The 18,839-nt window shown below is 42.0% G+C and overlaps 1 protein-coding gene across 1 annotated transcript in view; it reads left to right on the top strand.

Moving 5' to 3' along the window:
- IGF2R (insulin like growth factor 2 receptor) overlaps nucleotides 1-18,839 on the top strand; it is a 298,648-nt gene that overhangs the window by 72,701 nt on the left and 207,108 nt on the right. Inside the window, exons 2-4 of the mRNA XM_073557714.1 lie at nucleotides 2,129-2,271; nucleotides 3,463-3,578; nucleotides 9,376-9,474. Coding sequence (XP_073413815.1) covers nucleotides 2,129-2,271; nucleotides 3,463-3,578; nucleotides 9,376-9,474 — 358 coding nt within the window. The remainder of the gene's footprint in view (nucleotides 1-2,128; nucleotides 2,272-3,462; nucleotides 3,579-9,375; nucleotides 9,475-18,839) is intronic.

Genomic DNA, 18,839 nt, shown 5'->3' with positions numbered 1-18,839 from the left:
CGCGGTTAAAACCTCCGCGGAAACGCAAAAAAACGCCACGTGTGAGCTCAGCCTTAAAGAAAGTCTGTCTGCACAAAATGACAGTTCAGACTATGCAGAGCTCTGGGTAGGGACATCCAGTGGCTTGATCAGACTAACTCTTCATGTTCAATCCGTACGTAGGCGGGGACAGTGATGCCAACCCTGATTGGGTGCCGGGGTCACATGTCACAAAACCGCATCACAGCTCCGGGGAGAGCGAGTGCCGACACCACGGGAATTGCCCAGCAAGGTAGTTGAGTATGGGCCTTTTTTTTTTTCCGGGCCATTTAGTTCAAGATTGAGTTGTCCTAGTAGTGGACAACCCTATAAGCAAAATGGTATAGGGAAAATTGTCAGTCAAGGGGAAGATGGATGGTGTGAATTACAGGGATATTTTTGATTTTTTTAACACAACCTGCTTGTCAGTAATTTGAGACTGGGACTGAGGTTCACTTTCCAACAAGACAATGACCCAAAGCATACTGCTAAAGCAACATTCGAGTTGTTTAAGAGGAAACATGTAAAGATTTGGAGTGGCCTAGTCACTGCCCAGACCTTATACCACCTGAGAATCTGTGGTCAGACTTGAAGATTACTGTTCATCAGAGGAAACCATCTAACTTAAAGGAGCTGGAGCAGTTTTGCTTGAGTAATGGCAAAAATCCCTGTGAAAAGATGTTGAAAGTTCATAGAGACTTATGGCCCCGTCACACACAGCGATCTCGCCAGCGAGATCGCTGATTTTGTGACGCCACGGCGATCTCGCCAGCGATATCACTGTGTGTGACATGGATCAGTGACCGGCCCCCCCTGCCGGGTATCGCGCTCCATCGTCCTGGGCTGTTTTTTGATCGTTGGTCTCCCGCTGGCCAGCGCGCCTCGCTTTGTGTGGCAGCGAGAGATCAGTGATCAGTGACGCTGATTTCCAATGTAAACATCGGGTATCTAAGAGCCACGCAGCTCTTAGATATCCGATGTTTACATTGGAAACCAGCTTGCTCGCTGGTCCTGATCGCTGGAAGGGCTGTCTAACGATGTCCCAGCAATCCCATCCATGTCGGATCGTTGGTGGGATCGCTGGGACATCGTTATGTGTAACAGGGCCTTTATCCAAAGCGACTTGCAGCTGTAATTGCCACAAAAGGAGGCTCTACAAGGTATTGACTTTAAAGGGATGAATAGTTAGGCACACTGAAGTTTTCAGTTCTTTTGTTTTATTGTTTGCTTCACAATGTAAAGAAAACTAAAATGTTTACAGTTGTAGGCATGTTCTTTGCTCGACTTGATGCAAACCCTCAAAAAAAGACTGTGAAATTCCAGGTTGTGAGGTAGTAAAACATAAAATGCCAAGGGATGTGAATACTTTTGCAAGCCACTGTAGCACTAATACAGTTCATACCTTTAATGTCCAAATCAGTGGCTCTGCTGTTCTTTACTCAAATATGCTAATGAGATGCACCCATGGTGTGGCCTAGCAGTTCAGTGCACCTTCTCGCCTAATTGTTTTGCATATTTTTTCACAGCACTGGATTTACAGGAGCCAGAGGAGAATGGAGTTGGATGGAAAACAAGTAGATAGGAGTTGGCACTTAACACTTTAGTCTCCCCATAGTACAGTGAGCGCCTCATTAGCATATTTGAAAAAAATAAAAAATTTCTGGCAAACATACAACAGATATGGATACGAAAGGTTTTTAGTTGAAGCTGATAGCACCAGCTTGAATGTAATGGTATCCTGATATGTTTACTTTTTCTGGTGGTCCCAGTATTATTTGGACAGCCCAGTGACTGCAGTAGGCACCATGTAATGTTTGCCTTGCCTTTACAAAAAAAAAATCCCAAATATTTAAATATAAGAGATAAATACAAGGAATCCATATTTATCTTTTTTTTATGAATGATTTAGATCCTTTCAACGCTGATCTGTAAGATGACTGTGTGCATGAGGCCTTAGAGCATATAGACGTTTTCTCGCTTGTTTTTGTGGGCTTAGTGTTTTTCTTTAACATGAATATGGAGTCATCTCCTGTCGATGGCCATAATGGTTATGTCTAGAACTAAAGTGTTTAAAAGTATATTAACCTGTTTTTGCTTTTTTTCATTCCAGGTCTTCATGGGAAGCATTAGATGATGAGACGAATGTTCACTACAAAATCAATGTCTGTGACAATTTACCAGCAGAGGAATGTGGGGGGGCTCCATGTGCTATTGGTGCTCATGATGTGAAGAAAAACACATATCAGTTAGTTGGTAAGTGGAAAAGTTTTTTTACATGTTATCGCTTCCATGTACAGTGTTACGTGGGACTAGATTAATATTATAATTTAATCTTACCCCATGTACAGATATAGGTGGATTTGCGGTTTTCGAATAACACGTTTCCGTACATGATGACCCCCATACATGTTAGATTATAGTCGCCTGCACCATAATTGATTTTGAAGCCCTCCAGACTCTCCGGACATATGATGTTGTAGCAGATAAGGTTTGGATAGGTTGAATTGACGGGCACAAACCTCTAATTGTCCAAGAGCGAGGCCACCACCTGGGCCGTCTCCCCAAAGAGAAAGCATGAATGCTCGTTATATGTGGGCTGATTGGGTGAGAGAGATGCCAGCCTAACAAGCGCTCAGCCAGCAGCTAGCAAATGTGCACGACTAGAGAATATCATCTAATTAGTGTTGGGGAGATGTTTTGCCTTATAAAAACCTTTTAGTAGCACTGAAGAGCCATCGTGCCACAGCCTTTGCCCCATTAATTATGGTGCCATATGATCTCACAAAATATTCAATCTCAATAAGGTTTGTGAAAGTGCATATTATAAAGGCGGCATTCACACTGAAAATGTCTATGTATTCGCAAGAAAATTAAAAGGGTGTCTATTTTCCCTCTGTTAAACTAGTATATGTCCGTGCTTACATTCTACCACTGAGATACTGTATACCAGCATTGAGTCCGGGTCTAAATCCCATTGAACACCTATGGAAGGATGTTAAAATCGATGTTAGGGGACCTGGAGCAGTTTGCTAAAGAAGAGTGGTCCAATATTCCAGCTGAGAGTTGTAAGAAGCTTGTTAATGGCTATAGGAAGCGATTGAATGTGCAACCAAATATTACGTTGAGGGTGCCAACATTTTTTGCCCGGCCAATTTTGGGGGTTTTGTGTGAAATTATGTCCAATTTGCCTTTATATCAGTTTTTTTTTTGTGCTGTTTCAATACATACAAAGGCAATACACATGTGTATAACAAAATGTGTAATTGCAATAATTTTCTGGGATACCGTAAATACTTCATTTTCTGGAACAATTTCAAGGGTGCCAACACTTTCGGCCATGACTGTATATGTACGTGTCTTGACCCAGTGACATTTGTAGACCTTTTTATTAAGAACAGAAAGTTTAATGATTGCTCTTTTATACTATATTCTGTTTCATTCCAGGGACCTCACCAGCTCAATTTAGTGATAATGTTCTTGTGTTTAATACTACGGAAAGCTGTCCAGGATCTGACCATAAAATCCAAAGTATTATCAACTTACTATGCGGAAAGTCACTGGTCAGTGCTTATTGTTTGCATGTGTTCTCCTTCTAATTCTGTCTGAGCTTTTATAGTGGATATATTCATATTGCCTCGCATTGAGGGATGGGGCTTTAAGATCTCGTTATATGAAAGGTTCTAATGTATCAATTTAATATTGGTTACTGTATATGATTGCTATACACCCCTTCCATTATTTCATAGCTCCCTCCTTCACCTCCCAGTTTATCTATCCCTGTGACCCATGTAGCCTTTGTTGATATCTTTAGGGAAAGGAAGGTCAGCCGTTGGGAGCAGGGGCGCCATTCTCATTACCAACTCAGGGTGCCAACCTCTGCTGTCAGGCAGGGCACAGTAAAGGGAAACTTACCCCCTTCCCCCACCATGGGCATTCATTTCACTGCCTATGCTTTAGCACCAATGTACTTTATCTAAGTGCAATAAACTCTGTCCATATTAACCCCTTAGTGACGGGGCCAATTTTTTAAATTCTGACCATTGTCACTTTATATGGTGATAACTCTGGAAACTTTCAACAAATCCCATTGATTTTGAGATTGTTTTTTCGTGGCACATTATATATGATAATGGTAAATTTAGGTTGCTATGTTTCGTGTTTATTTATAAAAAAATATCAGAAATTTTACGAAAATGTAAAAAAAATTGCAATTTTCAAACTTTTAATGATTATCCCTTTAATCCAGATCGTCATTCTACACAAAAAACCTTAATAAATAACATTTCCCACATGTCTGCATTACATCAGCACCATTTTTAAAATGCCAATTTATTTTGTTAGCCTTTTAGGAGGTTTTAAAAATGTAGCAGTAATTTTTCATTTTTTCCAGTAAATTTACAAAAGTTTTTTTTTATGGGACCTATCAATGTTTGAAGTGACTTTGGGGGTCCTATATATTGGGAAATCCCAAACGTGATACCACTTTAAAAACGGCACCCCCTGACACTTTGATAATTGCTGTCAGGTAGTTTATTAACCCTTGAGGTGATTTTCAGGAATTAATGCAAAGTACTATAGCAGGAATGAAAAAGTGTATGTTTACCACCTAAATGTCGCTGACTTCTGAACTGACCGCTATAGCCGGGAGACTCTAAAGCCCCCGTTACACACTGCGATATCGCTAGCAATATCGCTGTAAAGTCACCGATTTTGTGACGTTGCAGCGATATTGCTGCATGTGATACTTACCTCCGACCGGCTCCCCCGCTGGTTATCGCTGATCGCGCGAGAAGCTCCTGGACCATTCCTCGTCGGCCACTTCCTGTGGCGCCGACGAGCGACGTGTGGACGCGGGCGGGAGGACGCAGGATCGCCGCGTCTGACAGATAAGTAGCGATCCCCGTCCCCAGCGATGTTGCTGGTGAGATCTGCCTGTGTGGCAGCTCACTAGCGACCACCTAGCGATGCACCAGCGATCCTGACCGCGTCATATCGCTGGTCGGGATCACTGGTGCATCGCTAGGTGTAACGGTACCCTAAGGCCGCTATTTGGCCATGAACTGCTATGGCAAACATTAGGACCACGCAATCATGATCTTGGTGAGTCAATTAGATTAAAGCGGAAGCCCCCACAATCTATTAACCATTTATTTGATGTAGTCACTTTTGACAGCAGCACCTAAGGCCTGTTTCACACTTCAGTTTTTTTGCGTCAGTCAAAATCCGCCAATTTCGGAAAAAAACGGATCTGCCAAAAAGGGGCGGATCTGTTTTTTTCCCCCATAGACTTACATTAGTGGCGAATCTTGACTGACGGTCGTCCGTCACACCCGTTGTTTGACGGATCCGCCAAAATTTTACCCTCTCCCGGGCGGATAAGACGGACTCTGCAACGTTTTTCTCTCTCTCTGTCTCTCTCTCTCCTGTAAAATTCAACCTTCGCCGGATCCGTCAAAGCAACGGTCCAGTGGCAAACGTTGCTGTCAAAACGCCGTTGGATCCAAAGAGGTTAAACGGATATGAGCGGTGTCAACACTGCTTGTTTGTTATCCAGCAAGTTGTCAGCTATACTGTACAGCAGACAGCTGCTGGATTGTCACCTGTATGGGGATGCTATTCTCATATCTGAGGTCAGTTAAGACGTATTGGCTGTCATTAAGGGGTTAAATTCCTGCATAATGGATATAGATTTAGCAGTGTGAACAATGCCAGCCCTCGGCCGCAGTCGCATTTCCTAAGGTTGACTATACCCCCCCCCCCATCCCATATAGGGCGACACATGGATAGAAGGGTCAGCCGTCGGTGAGCGGGGGACTCCAGTATGCAGGTCCTACGATGCCAACCTCCGCTGTACGGCAGGACCAGTCTAGCAATTGGCTAGGTTCAGGCACCTCCTGGGTCCCATCTTCATTTTAATGGTGGTAGTGGTCTCCTTTTTAAATCACGGTGATTCAACTTTTCTTTTCATGTCTGTACAAAGAATAACTCTCTACCTGTGAAATATATTTAAATGCGTGCAATGTTTTTATGGATGGCCCACATGGAAGCAAATATCCAATTATCTTAAAATATCTGGATGTAACTGGGTCGGGTAAGAACTGGTCGCTAAGGTTGATAGAAAGTCATCCAAGTGTTTCCATCTGCAACCAGATGCATATCATTGAATTCTGACAGAACAGTCAATCTTTGGCTATTGACTGCAGCTTAGAGCTGTGGATACTGATACTGGAAGCCGCGGTATACCCCTCAGCCTGCATGCACTCGCTGCAGCAGACCGGGCATTTCTGGTGTGTGGACAAGTGGATTCCTACAGGGAGGACTAGCTCCAGCGAGAACGCTGTAGTAGGTAAATGGGGAGTACAAGAGGTGTTGGTCGTCGTTTCATACTACAGATGGACAATGACCCAAAACATAAAGCCAAAGCAACCCAGGAGTTTATTAAAGCAAAGAAGTGGAATATTCTTGATTGGCGAAGTCAGTCACCTGATCTCAACCCAATTGAGCATGCATTTCACTTGTTAAAGACTAAACTTCAGACAGAAAGGCCCACAAACAAACAGCAACTGAAAACCACCGCAGTGAAGGCCTGGCAGAGCATCAAAAAGGAGGAAACACAGCGTCTGGTGATGTCCATGAGTTCAAGACTTCAGGCAGTCATTGCCAACAAAGGGTTTTCAACCAAGTACTAGAAATGAACATTTTATTTACAATTATTTAATATGCCCAATTACTTTTGGTCCTTTTAAAAACAGGGTGGCACATGTTAAGGAGCTGAAACGCGTAAACCCTTTATCCAATTTTAATGTGGATACCCTCAAATGAAAGCTGAAAGTCTGAACTTCAACTGCATCTGAATTGTTTTGTTTAAAATTCATTGTGGTAATGTCTAGAACCAAAATTAGAAAAATGTTGTCTCTGTCCAAATATATATGGACCTAACTGTACATCGAGAGACTGAAATTCTTGCCCATTCTTCCTTGGCAAACAGCTCGAGCTCAGTGAGGTTTGATGGAGATCGTTTGTGAACAGCAGTTTTCAGCTCATTCCACAAATTCTCTATTGGATTCAGGTCTGAACTTTGACTTGGCCATTGTAACACCTGGATATGTTTATTTGTGAACCATTCTATTGTAGATTTTGCTTTATGCTTGGGAGCATTGTCTTGTTGGAAGACAAATCTCCGTCCCAGTCTCAGGTCTTTTGCAGACTCCAACAGGTTTTCTTCAAGAATTGTCCTGTATTTGGCTCCATCCATCTTCCCATCAATTTTAACCATCTTCCCTGTCCCTGCTGAAGAAAAGTAGGCCCAAACCATGATACTGCCACCACCATGTTTGACAGTGGGGATGGTGTGTTCAGGGTGATTAGCTGTGTTGCCTTTACGCCAAACATATCGTTTGGAATTGTTGCCAAAAAGTTTGATTTTGGTTTCAAATGACCAGAACACCTTCTTTCACATGTTTGGTGTGTCTCCCAGGTGGCTTGTTGCAAACTTTAAATGACACTTGTTATGGATATCTTTGAGAAATGGCTTTCTTCTTGCAACTCTTCCATAAAGGCCAGATTTGCACAGTGTACGACTGATTGTTGTCCTATGAACAGACTGTCCCACCTCAGCTGTAGATCTCTGCAGTTCATCCAGAGTGATCATGGACCTCTTGGCTGCATCTCTAATCAGTCTTCTCCTTGTTTGAGATGAAAGTTTAGAGGGACGACCGGATCTTGGTAGATTTGCAGTGGTATGATACTTCTTCCATTTCAATCTGATTGCTTGTACAGTGCTCCTTGGGACCTTTAAAGTTTTGGAAATCATTTTGTATCCAAATCCGGCTTTAAACTTCTCCACAACAGTATCACGGACCTGCCTGTTGTGTTTCTTGGTCTTCATGATGCTCTCTGTGCTTCAAACAGATCCCTGAGACTGTCACAGAGCAGGTGCATTTATACGGAGACTTAATTACACACAGGTGAATTATATTTATCATCATTAGTCATTTAGGACAACATTGGATCATTCAGAGATCCACAATGAACGTCTGGAGTGAGTTTGCTGCACTAAAAGTAAAGGGGCCGAATAATATTGCACGCCCCACTTTTCAGTTTTTGCATTTCCACAAAAATTTTAAATAACCAATAAATTTCGTTCAACTTCACAATTGTGTCCCACTTGTTGTTGATTCATTACAAAAAATTTACATCTGGTATCTTTATGTTTGAAGCATGATATGTGGGAAAAGGTTGAAAAGTTCCATGGGGCCGAATACTTTCGCAAGGCACTGTATGTAGTTTTATTAAATCTGTGACCGCCAATTCGTCTTTTTACTGGCCTGCAATTTAAGATACGAGCATCCCCCAAAGGGTCAAAAAGCATCTGCTTTCAACTGTACACTATAGCTGAAACTTGCTACATCAGCCATGATCAGTGTTGGTACCGAATATAGCCGTTTTACCCCTTAAATACTGCTGTCAATGGTGACTATGGCATCTAGATGCTTAACAGAGTGCGGAGGCTCCCTCTTTCACCCCATTTGCACCCTGACCTCTTGATTGTGTGGTCCTGATGTTTGCCATGGCAATTCATGGCCAAATAGTGATGGCCTTAGAGAGTCTGCCGGCTATAGTTGTCTCTTCAGAAGTTAACAACACTTAGGTGGTAAACTTAAACATTTTAATTCCTGTTATGCCACTTTACATTAATTCCTGAAAAGCACCTGAAGGGTTAAAAAACTACCTGAAAGCAATTTTGAATACAGGGTGTGGTTTTTAAAATATTACTTTTTGGGGGTTATCAATATATAGGACCCCCAAAGTTACTTCAAAACTAAGCAGGTCCTTAAAAAATAAGTTTTGTAATTTTCCTTGAAAATGAAATATTTCTGCAACATTTTTAAACCTTCTAAAATGTTAACAACAAAATATAACATTTCACAAATGGTGCTAATGTAAAGCAGACATGATGGAAATATTTGTTTGTGTGGTATGTCAATCTGGATTAAGGGATAATCAAAGTTTGAAAATTGCTATTTTTTTTTAAATAATTTGTCAAATTTCTGATATTTTTACAAATGCATGCAAAACATGGCACCCTAAATTTACCATTATCATAAAGTACAATGTTTTTTCGTGACATAATCTTAGAATCAAATTTTGAAGCATTACAGAGTTTTTACTACATAATGTGGCACATGTCAGAAAAAAGTTGTCTAAGTCATTAAGGGGTTAAAGGTAATGGCCATTCACATAATTTTTTTTTTTTTAACCATAATTATAATAAGTGTCTCGGCAATTAGCTAAAGTAGAACTTACGTTTTATGACATTATTGTTTTTACATTTGTGTATTTATTCTCTCATCACAGGGAACGCCTGAATTTATTAAGTATGATGAATGTGTGCATTATTTTGAGTGGAGAACATTCGCGGCTTGCAAGAAGAATAAATTTAGGCCAATTAAAGAGGTAAGTCGATATTGTTCACATTCGTTTCGCAAACCATTTCAATCCGTCTTTATTTTTTCTACATTTCAGAGCGTTAATACTGGTGTAGGGGTATGTTCACATGTCATGTTTTTTAACGTGACTTTTTACTGTCCCAGCAAAGCCGATGGATGAGGTTTCTGACATCCCATGCACAGGCTGCTCTGTTTTTCTTTGCTGATTTGAAGCAGTTTCATATCTGTGACATATCCTTTCTTTCACCATTTCTCATCCATTATAATGAATGGAAAAACACACATCAAAAAGGCGGCAAAAATGCACTTTTTTATGCAATATTTTCCTGACAAGAGACTCGTTAACCAAAATGAAGTAATGGTGAGATGCGAAAATAACAATTGTCCCTCCGCTCCTTCATTTGTTCTTTGTTATAATGTAATTGTTCAAACCTGTAACCTTTGTTACTTTAAATTAAATGGGCTGTATTAAGGCCAGGCGATAAATGAATTTGATTCGTTCTTGGAGGTTAGCGTGATTTTAGTCCCGCCCCCTCTGCGCTCGGCAGCACTGTTTGAGCTCTTTGGTGGAGCAGGGACTCTAAGAGGAAGAGGAGAGCTGCCGAGCTTCCAGAGAGGAGCTGCTCACCTAAGCGGGAGCTGTGCAAGGTGAGCGGCAGCAAAAGCCATTGGATCATCCGAGATGCCATAGAAAGGCCATGGTTGGCTCTCTAGGTCGTACAGAAGCTGGATGCATTAACCCCCTGACAGCCAGAGCAAAGCTTGGAAAGCTGTTCAAGTGTCTAGAGCAGCAAATGAATAGCAAATGAATGAGCAGCAAATGAATAGCTGTTGCTCTCCCAGGGCTGTGGAGTTGGTAAGCCAAACCTGCGACTCCGACTCCTCAATTTCCCTTACACCGACTCCGACTCCACGACTCCGACTCCCACATATATTGCTTAAATTTAAGTGAAAAATTTATTGTAGTACAATGTGAACATCAGACATTTAATCATTTCTATGATCTAATAATCAAGATATTTAGAACATAATATCTATTTATTGGAATACAACTTTAGAACACAAAAAACTGTAATAAATTGTAAATATGTAATACACTGTATACATGTATACGGTACAGACCAAAGTGTGGACAAACCTTCTCATTCAAAGCGTTTTCTTTATTTTCATGACTATGAAAATTGTAGATTCATTCTGAAGGCATCAAAACAATGAATTAACACATGTGGAATTATATAATTAAAGTGTGAAACAACTGAAAATATGTCTTATATTCTAGGTTCTTCAAAGTAGCCACCTTTTGCTTTGATTACTGCTTTGCACACTCTTGGCATTCTCTTGATGAGTTTCAAGTGGTAGTCACCAGAAATGGTCTTCCAACAGTCTTGAAGGAGTTCCCAGAGATGCTTAGCACTTGTTGGCCCTTTTGCCTTCACTCTGCGGTCCAGCTCACCCCAAACCATCTCGATTGGGTTCAGGTCTGGTGACTGTGGAGTCCAGGTCATCTGACGTAGCACCCCATCACTCTCCCTCTTGGTCAAATAGCCCTTACACAGCCTGGAGGTGTGTTTGAGGCCATTGTCCTGTTGAAAAATAAATGATGGTCCAACTAAACACAAACCGGATGGAATAGCATGCCGCTGCAAGATGCTGTGGTAGCCATGCTGGTTCAGTATGCCTTCAATTTTGAATAAATCCCCAACAGTGTCACCAGCAAAGCACCTCCTCACCATCACACCTCCTCCTCCATGCTTCACGGTGGGAACCAGGCATGTAGAGTCTATCCGTTCACCTTTTCTGCGTTGCACAAAGACATGGTGGTTGGAACCAAAGATCTCTAATTTGGACTCATCAGACCAAAGCACAGATTTCCACTGGTCTAATGTCCATTCCTTGTGTTCTCTAGCCCAAACAAGTCTCTTCTGCTTGTTGCCGGTCCTTAGCAGTGGTTTCCTACCACCTATTTTACCTTGAAGGCCTGCTGCACAAAGTCTCCTCTTAACAGTTGTTGTAGAGATGTGTCTGCTGCTAGAACTCTGTGTGGCATTGACCTGGTCTCTATTCTGAGCTGCTGTTAACCTGCGATTTCTGAGGCTGGTGACTAGGATGAACTCATCCTCCGCAGCAGAGGTGACTCTTGGTCTTCTTTTCCTGGGGCGGTCCTCATGTGAGCCAGTTTCTTTGTAGCGCTTGATGGTTTTTGCCAATGCACTTGGGGACACTTTCAAAGTTTTCCCAATTTTTCGGACTGACTGACCTTCATTTCTTAAAGTAATGATGGCCACTCGTTTTTCTTTACTCAGCTGCTTTTTTCTTGCCATAATACAAATTCTAACAGTCTATTCAGTAGGACTATCACCTGTGTATCCACCAGACTTCTGCACAACACAACTGATGGTCCCAACCTCATTTATAAGGCAAGAAATCCCACTTATTAGACCTCACAGGGCACACCTGTGAAGTGAAAACCATTTCTGGTGACTACCTCTTGAAGCTCATCAAGAGTGTGCAAAGCAGAAATCAAAGCAAAAGGTGGCTACTTTGAAGAACCTAGAATATAAGACATACAGTATTTTCAGTTGTTTCACACTTTTTTGTTAATTATATAATTCCACATGTGTTAATTCATAGTTTTGATGCCTTCAGAGTGAATCTACAATCTTCATAGTCATGAAAATAAAGAAAACGCTTTGATTGAGAAGGTGTGTCCAAACTTTTGGTCTGTACTGTATGTGTGTGTATATATATGTGTGTGTATGTATATATATATATATATATATATATATATACACTCACTGGCCACTTTATTAGGTACACCATGCTAGTAAGGGGTTGGACCCCCTTTTGCCTTCAGAACTGCCTCAATTCTTCGTGGCAGAGATTCAACAAGGTGCTGGAAGCATTCCTCAGAGATTTTGGACCATATTGACATGATGGCATCACACAGTTGGCGCAGATTTGTCGGCTGCACATCCCTGATGCGAATCTCCCGTTCCACCACATCCCAAAGATGCTCTATTGGATTGAGATCTGGTGACTGAGGAGGCCATTTGAGTACAGTAAACTCATTGTCATGTTCAAGAAACCAATCTGAGATGATTCGAGCTTTATGACATGGCGCATTATCCTGCTGAAAGTAGCCATCAGATGTTGGGTACATTGTGGTCATAAAGGGATGGACATGGTCAGCAACAATACTCAGGTAGGCTGTGGCGTTGCAACGATGCTCAATTGGTACCAAGGGGCCCAAAGAGTGCCCAGAAAAAATTCCCCACACCATGACACCACCACCACCAGCCTGAACCGTTGATACAAGGCAGGATGGATCCATGCTTTCATGTTGTTTACGCCAAATTCTGACCCTACCATCCGAATGTCGCAGCAGAAATCGAGACTCATCAGACCAGGCAACGTTTTTCCAATCTTCTACTGTCCAATTTCGATGAGCTTGTGCAAATTGTAGCCTCAGTTTCCTGTTCTTAGCTGAGAGGAGTTGTACCCAGTGTGGTCTTCTGCTGCTGTAGCCCATCTGCCTCAAAGTTCGACGCACTGTGCGTTCAGAGATGCTCTTCTGCCTACCTTGGTTGTAACGGGTGGCAATTTGAGTCACTGTTGCCTTTCTATCAGCTCGAACCAGTCTGCCCATTCTCCTCTGACCTCTGGCATCAACATGGCATTTCCGGCCACAGAACTGCCGCTCACTGGATTTTTTTTCTTTTTCGGACCATTCTCTGTAAACCCTAGAGATGGTTGTGCGTGAAAATCCCAGTAGATCAGCAGTTTCTGAAATTCTCAGACCAGCCCTTCTGGCACCAACAATCATGCCACGTTCAAAGGCACTCAAATCACCTTTCTTCCCCATACTGATGCTCGGTTTGAACTGCAGGAGATTGTCTTGACCATGTCTACATGCCTAAATGCACTGAGTTGCCGCCATGTGATTGGCTGATTAGAAATTAAGTCTTAACACACAGTTGGACAGGTGTACCTAATAAAGTGGCCAGTGAGTGTATATATATATATACACACACACACACACACACACTGACTTATCTCGGCTAAGATAAAGCCTAGATCCTCAGGCTACATTCACACTATGGGCGTAGCCAGGATCGAACCTAGGGGGGGGGGACAGAATCTCATACTGTTCCGCAGAATTTCATACTGCACACCTCAGCTGCTGCAGAACCTCATACTTCACACCCCTACACTTGAAAATAAAGCCTGCACTTTAAGAAGATGTGGTGATGAATGCAGTCTATTTATTCCAACTATCAGTTGATGTTGATGTTACTGAAGACGAGCAATGCCTGTCCTGGGCGTCCTTTTGGGCAGCTATGAGGTGTACCTGACTGGTGCTAAAAAAAAAAAAGGAGTGTTAGTCTGTGTGCTATCTGGCTTCCATTCTTTTTGGTACAGATATGATATGGATAAATGGATATATAGAGCAGATTTCTAATCTGCTTTTGCTATTGAAAACATTATCTATGAGCTCAAAAACCTTTCAGGTGATGCAGTTTTTTAAAAAGCTGATCTGCTTTTGCAACTGAAAAACGTATCCTCAAAAAACGCAGGAAAAATGCTGTGTGTGAATGTAGCCTTAGATCAGGAATAGAACAGCCATTTATAGGACATTTCATAACTTTCCCAAACTCCTATGAAAAAAATATTCAGCATATTCTGCATTGAACTACTGTACCCAATTTATTATATATTTTCGGAGTCGGTCCATTTTATACCGACTCCGACTCCACCAAAATGAGCACCGACTCCGACTCCACAGCCCTGTGCTCTCCATAAAAATCTTCTCTCTCCTATTTGTGAATCTAATGAAAATGTAGAGTCCCCCTGTGGGTGGAGATAAGGAGACCGAGAAAAATAATAAATTACTGATGGGGTTTGTTATAAGTCTCCAAAAATAATGGAAGCAACGGAGAATATCCTCGTAAAGCAAATATACAAAGCAGCGACTCAAGGAGAAGTCATTATTATGGGGGACTTCAACTACCCTGAAATACATTGGGGAACCGAAACCTGCAGTTCCAGCAAAGGTAATAGGTTTTGACAACTATGAGAGACAATTACCTTTCACAACTGGTTCAGGACCCAACAAGAGGGGGGCACTGCTAGACCTAGTATTAACCAACAGGCCAGACCGCATATCAAATGTAAGGGTTGGGGGTCATTTGGGTAATAGTGATCACAAATTAATAAGTTTTCATGTATCCTTTAATAAGATGTGTAGTAGAGGGGTTACAAGGACACTAAACTTCAGGAAAGCAAATGATCTTGGTGCAATTAACTGGGATGATATCCTGAGACATAAAAATACACAAAGAAAATGGGAGATGTTTATTAGCATCCTGAATAGGACCTGTGCACAATATATACCGTATGAGAATAAACATGCTAGAAATAGGAGGAAACCACTATGGCTAAATAGAGCTGTAAGGGGCGCAATAAGTGACAAAAAGAAGGCATTTAGAGAATTAAAGCAAGTAGGTAGTGATGAGGCATTAACTAAATACAGAAGATTAAATAAATTCTGTAAAAAGCAAATCAAGGCAGCAAAGATTGAGACAGAGACTCGTTGCCAGAGAAAGTTAAAATAATCCCCAAATATTCTTTAACTACAGAAGTAGTAAGAAACTATAAAATGATAGTGTTGGCCTCCTTAAAAATAGTCTGGGTGAAATGGTGGATGAGGAAAAAGCCAATATGCTAAATGACTTTTTTTCAACAGTATTTACACAAGAAAATCCCATGACGGATAATATGATCAGTGATAATAAAAATTCTCCATTCAATGTCACCTGCTTAACCCAGCAGGAAGTTCGGCGGCATCTAAAAATCACTAAAATTGACAAATCACTAAAATTGACAAATCCCCGATCCCGGATGGGATGCACCCCCGAGCATCATGCGTTCATAGGAGGAGCTGATCGGAGGAGGTGCGGCCGGGGGCAGAGCTTAGCGGCGGCCCTGCGCTGCGCCTCCGAACGCTAGTCTGAAAGTAGCCTAAGTGGGTTAAGAGCTGGCTGAGGGATTGGAAACAAAGGGTGGTTATTAATGGAGCACACTCGGACTGGGTCGCGGTTAGCAGTGGGGTACCACAGGGCTCAGTATTGGGCCCTCTTCTTTTTAACATACGGTATTTATTAATGACCTTGTAGGGGGCATAGAGAGTAGAATTTCAATATTTGCAGATGACCCTAAACTCTGCAGGGTAATCAATACAGAGGATCACAATTTTTTATTACAGGAGGATTTATGTAAACTAGAAGCTTGGGCTGATAAATGGCAAATGAGCTTTAATGGGGATAAATGTAAGGTCATGCACTTGGGTAGAACAAGCAAGATGTATAATTATGTGCTTAATTGTAAAACACTGGGCAAAACTGTCACTGAAAAAGACCTGGGTGTATGGGTGGACGACAAACTCACATTTAGTGGCCAGTGTCAGGCAGCTGCTGCAAAGGCAAAATAATGGGATGCATTAAGAGGCATAGATGCTCATGAGGAGAACATAATTTTACCTCTATATAAGTCACTAGTGCGACCACACTTAGAATACTGTGTACAGTTCTGGTCTTTGATGTTATAAGAAAGACATAGCTGAACTGGAGCGGGTGCAGAGAAGAGCGACCAAGGTTATTAGAGCACTGGGGAGTCTGCAATACCAAAACAGGTTATTACACTTGGGGATATTTAGTTTGGAAAATCGAAGGCTTAGGGGTGATCTTATTACAATGTATAAATATATGCGGGGACAGTACAGAGACCTTTCTAATGATCTTTTTTACTCTTAGACCTGTGACGGGGACAAGGGGGCATCCTCTATGTCTGGGGGAAAGAAGGTTTAAGCATACTCACAGACGCGGATTCTTTACTGTAAGAGCAGTGAGACTATGGAACTCTCTGCCGTATGATATTGTAATGAGTGATTCCCTACTGAAATTGAAGAAGGGACTGGATGCCTTTCTTGAAAAGTATAATGTAACAGGTTATATATACTAGATTCCTTGATAGGGTGTTTTAACCAGGGAGCTAGTCTGATTGCCGTATGTGGAGTCAGGAAGGACTTTTTTTTTTCCCCCAATGTGGAGCTTACTGATTGCCACATGGGTTTTTTTTTTGCCTTCCTCTGGATCAACATGTTAGGCTATGGGTTGAGCTAGATGGACTTAAAGTCTTCCTTCAACTTGAAAAACTGTTACTATGCCCATTGTTCCTTGGTGCAAAAGTCTGTTATCTATGTATGTTCTATCAGTATGAATAAATTATATTCCTTGTACATGGGCGGCATGTATATTGATCTTGGTGTCTGTGTCAGCCTTATTTCTACACATGGTCTTTACACATTGGTTTTCTATAACTGGAACTTCTAATGTCTAGGTCTGAGATTGCTAGATATATTCTTAAGGCATACAAGAATAACAATTCTTGTTTTACGCATCCCAAGTAAAGTTAATGTTTGAATAAAAAATAAGTGTTATCAATGTGTCTAGTTCTTCTGGATAGAAGAGGGTTAACCCTTTCCTTCCTGTCTCCATCCAGCTAGTTTGACTCTGTTAGCAGTACTTTGTAGGAGGGGAGGTAAAGGTTAATCCCATCCCTCTCCTCTACACTGTCCCTTTCTGTATCTTTTCCCCTGTGTGTTCTCATCCATATTTCTTTCCCTCCATAAACTGCAAAAAAAAAGTGTGTTTGACCTTTTTCCTGTCCCATGTATCCTCTCTTCCCTTCCTATGAGGAGAGGGGGAGAAAAAGGAAGATCTTAGAACTGGCCTTCTATAAATTCAGAGCTAGCCTGGGGTTGCATTTATGCAGGGGGGCATTTATGTACATGTAATCGAAGCACATGTATCAAATTACGCTGGCAGTTATAACATGGCAGTTAGACAGGGCAGGAGACAGGTAAGACAAATTAATAAATCTATTCCCTGTACATTTGGACTACCACAAATATTTACCATATGCATTTGTATAATTTATATCCTGGCTGCTGCATTCACTCACATTCACCGCCCTTGCATTAACTCTTTACACTCAATCCATATCGGCCCCTCTGTCCTTTCCTCTTCTATGTATTGCACTCACGCTCTTTTCAGATTGCTAAACAGCACTGATCCATTCACTCGCACCATCCAACACAAGAGACTCTCTCACAAGTCACTTAAACATCTGCTCACTCTTTCTATCCTCCTTCTTCTAGTCGCCGGAGACCTCTCTCCCAACCCCGGCCCCCCATGTCATAGTAAGTCGAACCCCTCAACTGCTACACTTAGAAATCCCTCTAACATTATTAATATTGCCTGCATGCCTTCTATCTCTTTTAATTGTGCCCTTTGGAATTTTCGCTCTTTGTGTAATAAACTCTTCTTCATCCATCACCTCTTCCTTTCCGATTCTCTTAACCTTCTGGCTCTTACTGAAACTTGGATCCATCAGTCAGACACCACCACTGCTGCTGCTCTTTCATATGGTGGACTACACTTCTCTCATACCCCAAGATCGGACAACAGAGCAGGTGGAGGTGTTGGTTTGCTCCTATCACCCAAATGTACCTTTCAGGTTATCCCTCAAGTACCCCCATTTGTCTTCCCTTCTTTTGAAGTCCATGCTGTCAGACTCTACGTCTCCTTCTCCATGCGAGTGGTGGTGGTGTATCATCCTCTGGGCCCCTCCAATCAGTTTATGGATCACTTTGCCACCTGGCTTCCACACTATCTCCCCTGTGACATCCCCACCCTCATCATGGGAGACTTCAACATTCCCATTGCCTTTCCCCCTCAACATCTGCTTCTCACCTTTTATCTCTAACCTCCTCTTTTGGCCTCTCGCAGCATACTAACTCGCCCACGCATGAAGACGGAAACTTCCTCAACTTGGTCTTCTCCCGGCATTTCTCAGTGGATGATTTCATAAACTCCCCTCTCCCACTCTCTGAGCACAACCTTCTATCACTCTCTATCAAGAACTGCCATCCCACCCAGGTCACCCCCACTTTCCACACTTTTAGAAACATACAGGCCATTAACACCCAGAAACTTATGAAGAACTTGCAGTCATCATTGGCCCCTATCTCCTCCCTCTCGTGTCAATGAAACACTTCAAAGTGCCCTGGATGAAACTGCACCTCCTATACATAGAACAACTAGGCACAGACGGCGACAACCCTGGCACACGCTGCGAACACGCTTCCTACAGTGGTGCTCCAGGTGCGCCGAACGTCTGTGGAGAAAATCCAATCTACCTGAAGATTTCATCCATTATAAGTTTATGCTTAAAACATACAACACTGCCCTTCACCTCTCAAAACAAAGCTATTTCAACTCCCTCATCACCTCACTATCCAATAACCCGAAACGT

Source organism: Dendrobates tinctorius, unplaced genomic scaffold (genome assembly GCF_039654945.1).
Source record: "Dendrobates tinctorius isolate UK_male_01 unplaced genomic scaffold, ASM3965494v1 ptg000250l, whole genome shotgun sequence".
Lineage (NCBI taxonomy): Eukaryota > Metazoa > Chordata > Amphibia > Anura > Dendrobatidae > Dendrobates > Dendrobates tinctorius.
This window is presented reverse-complemented; position numbering and strand designations above follow the sequence as displayed.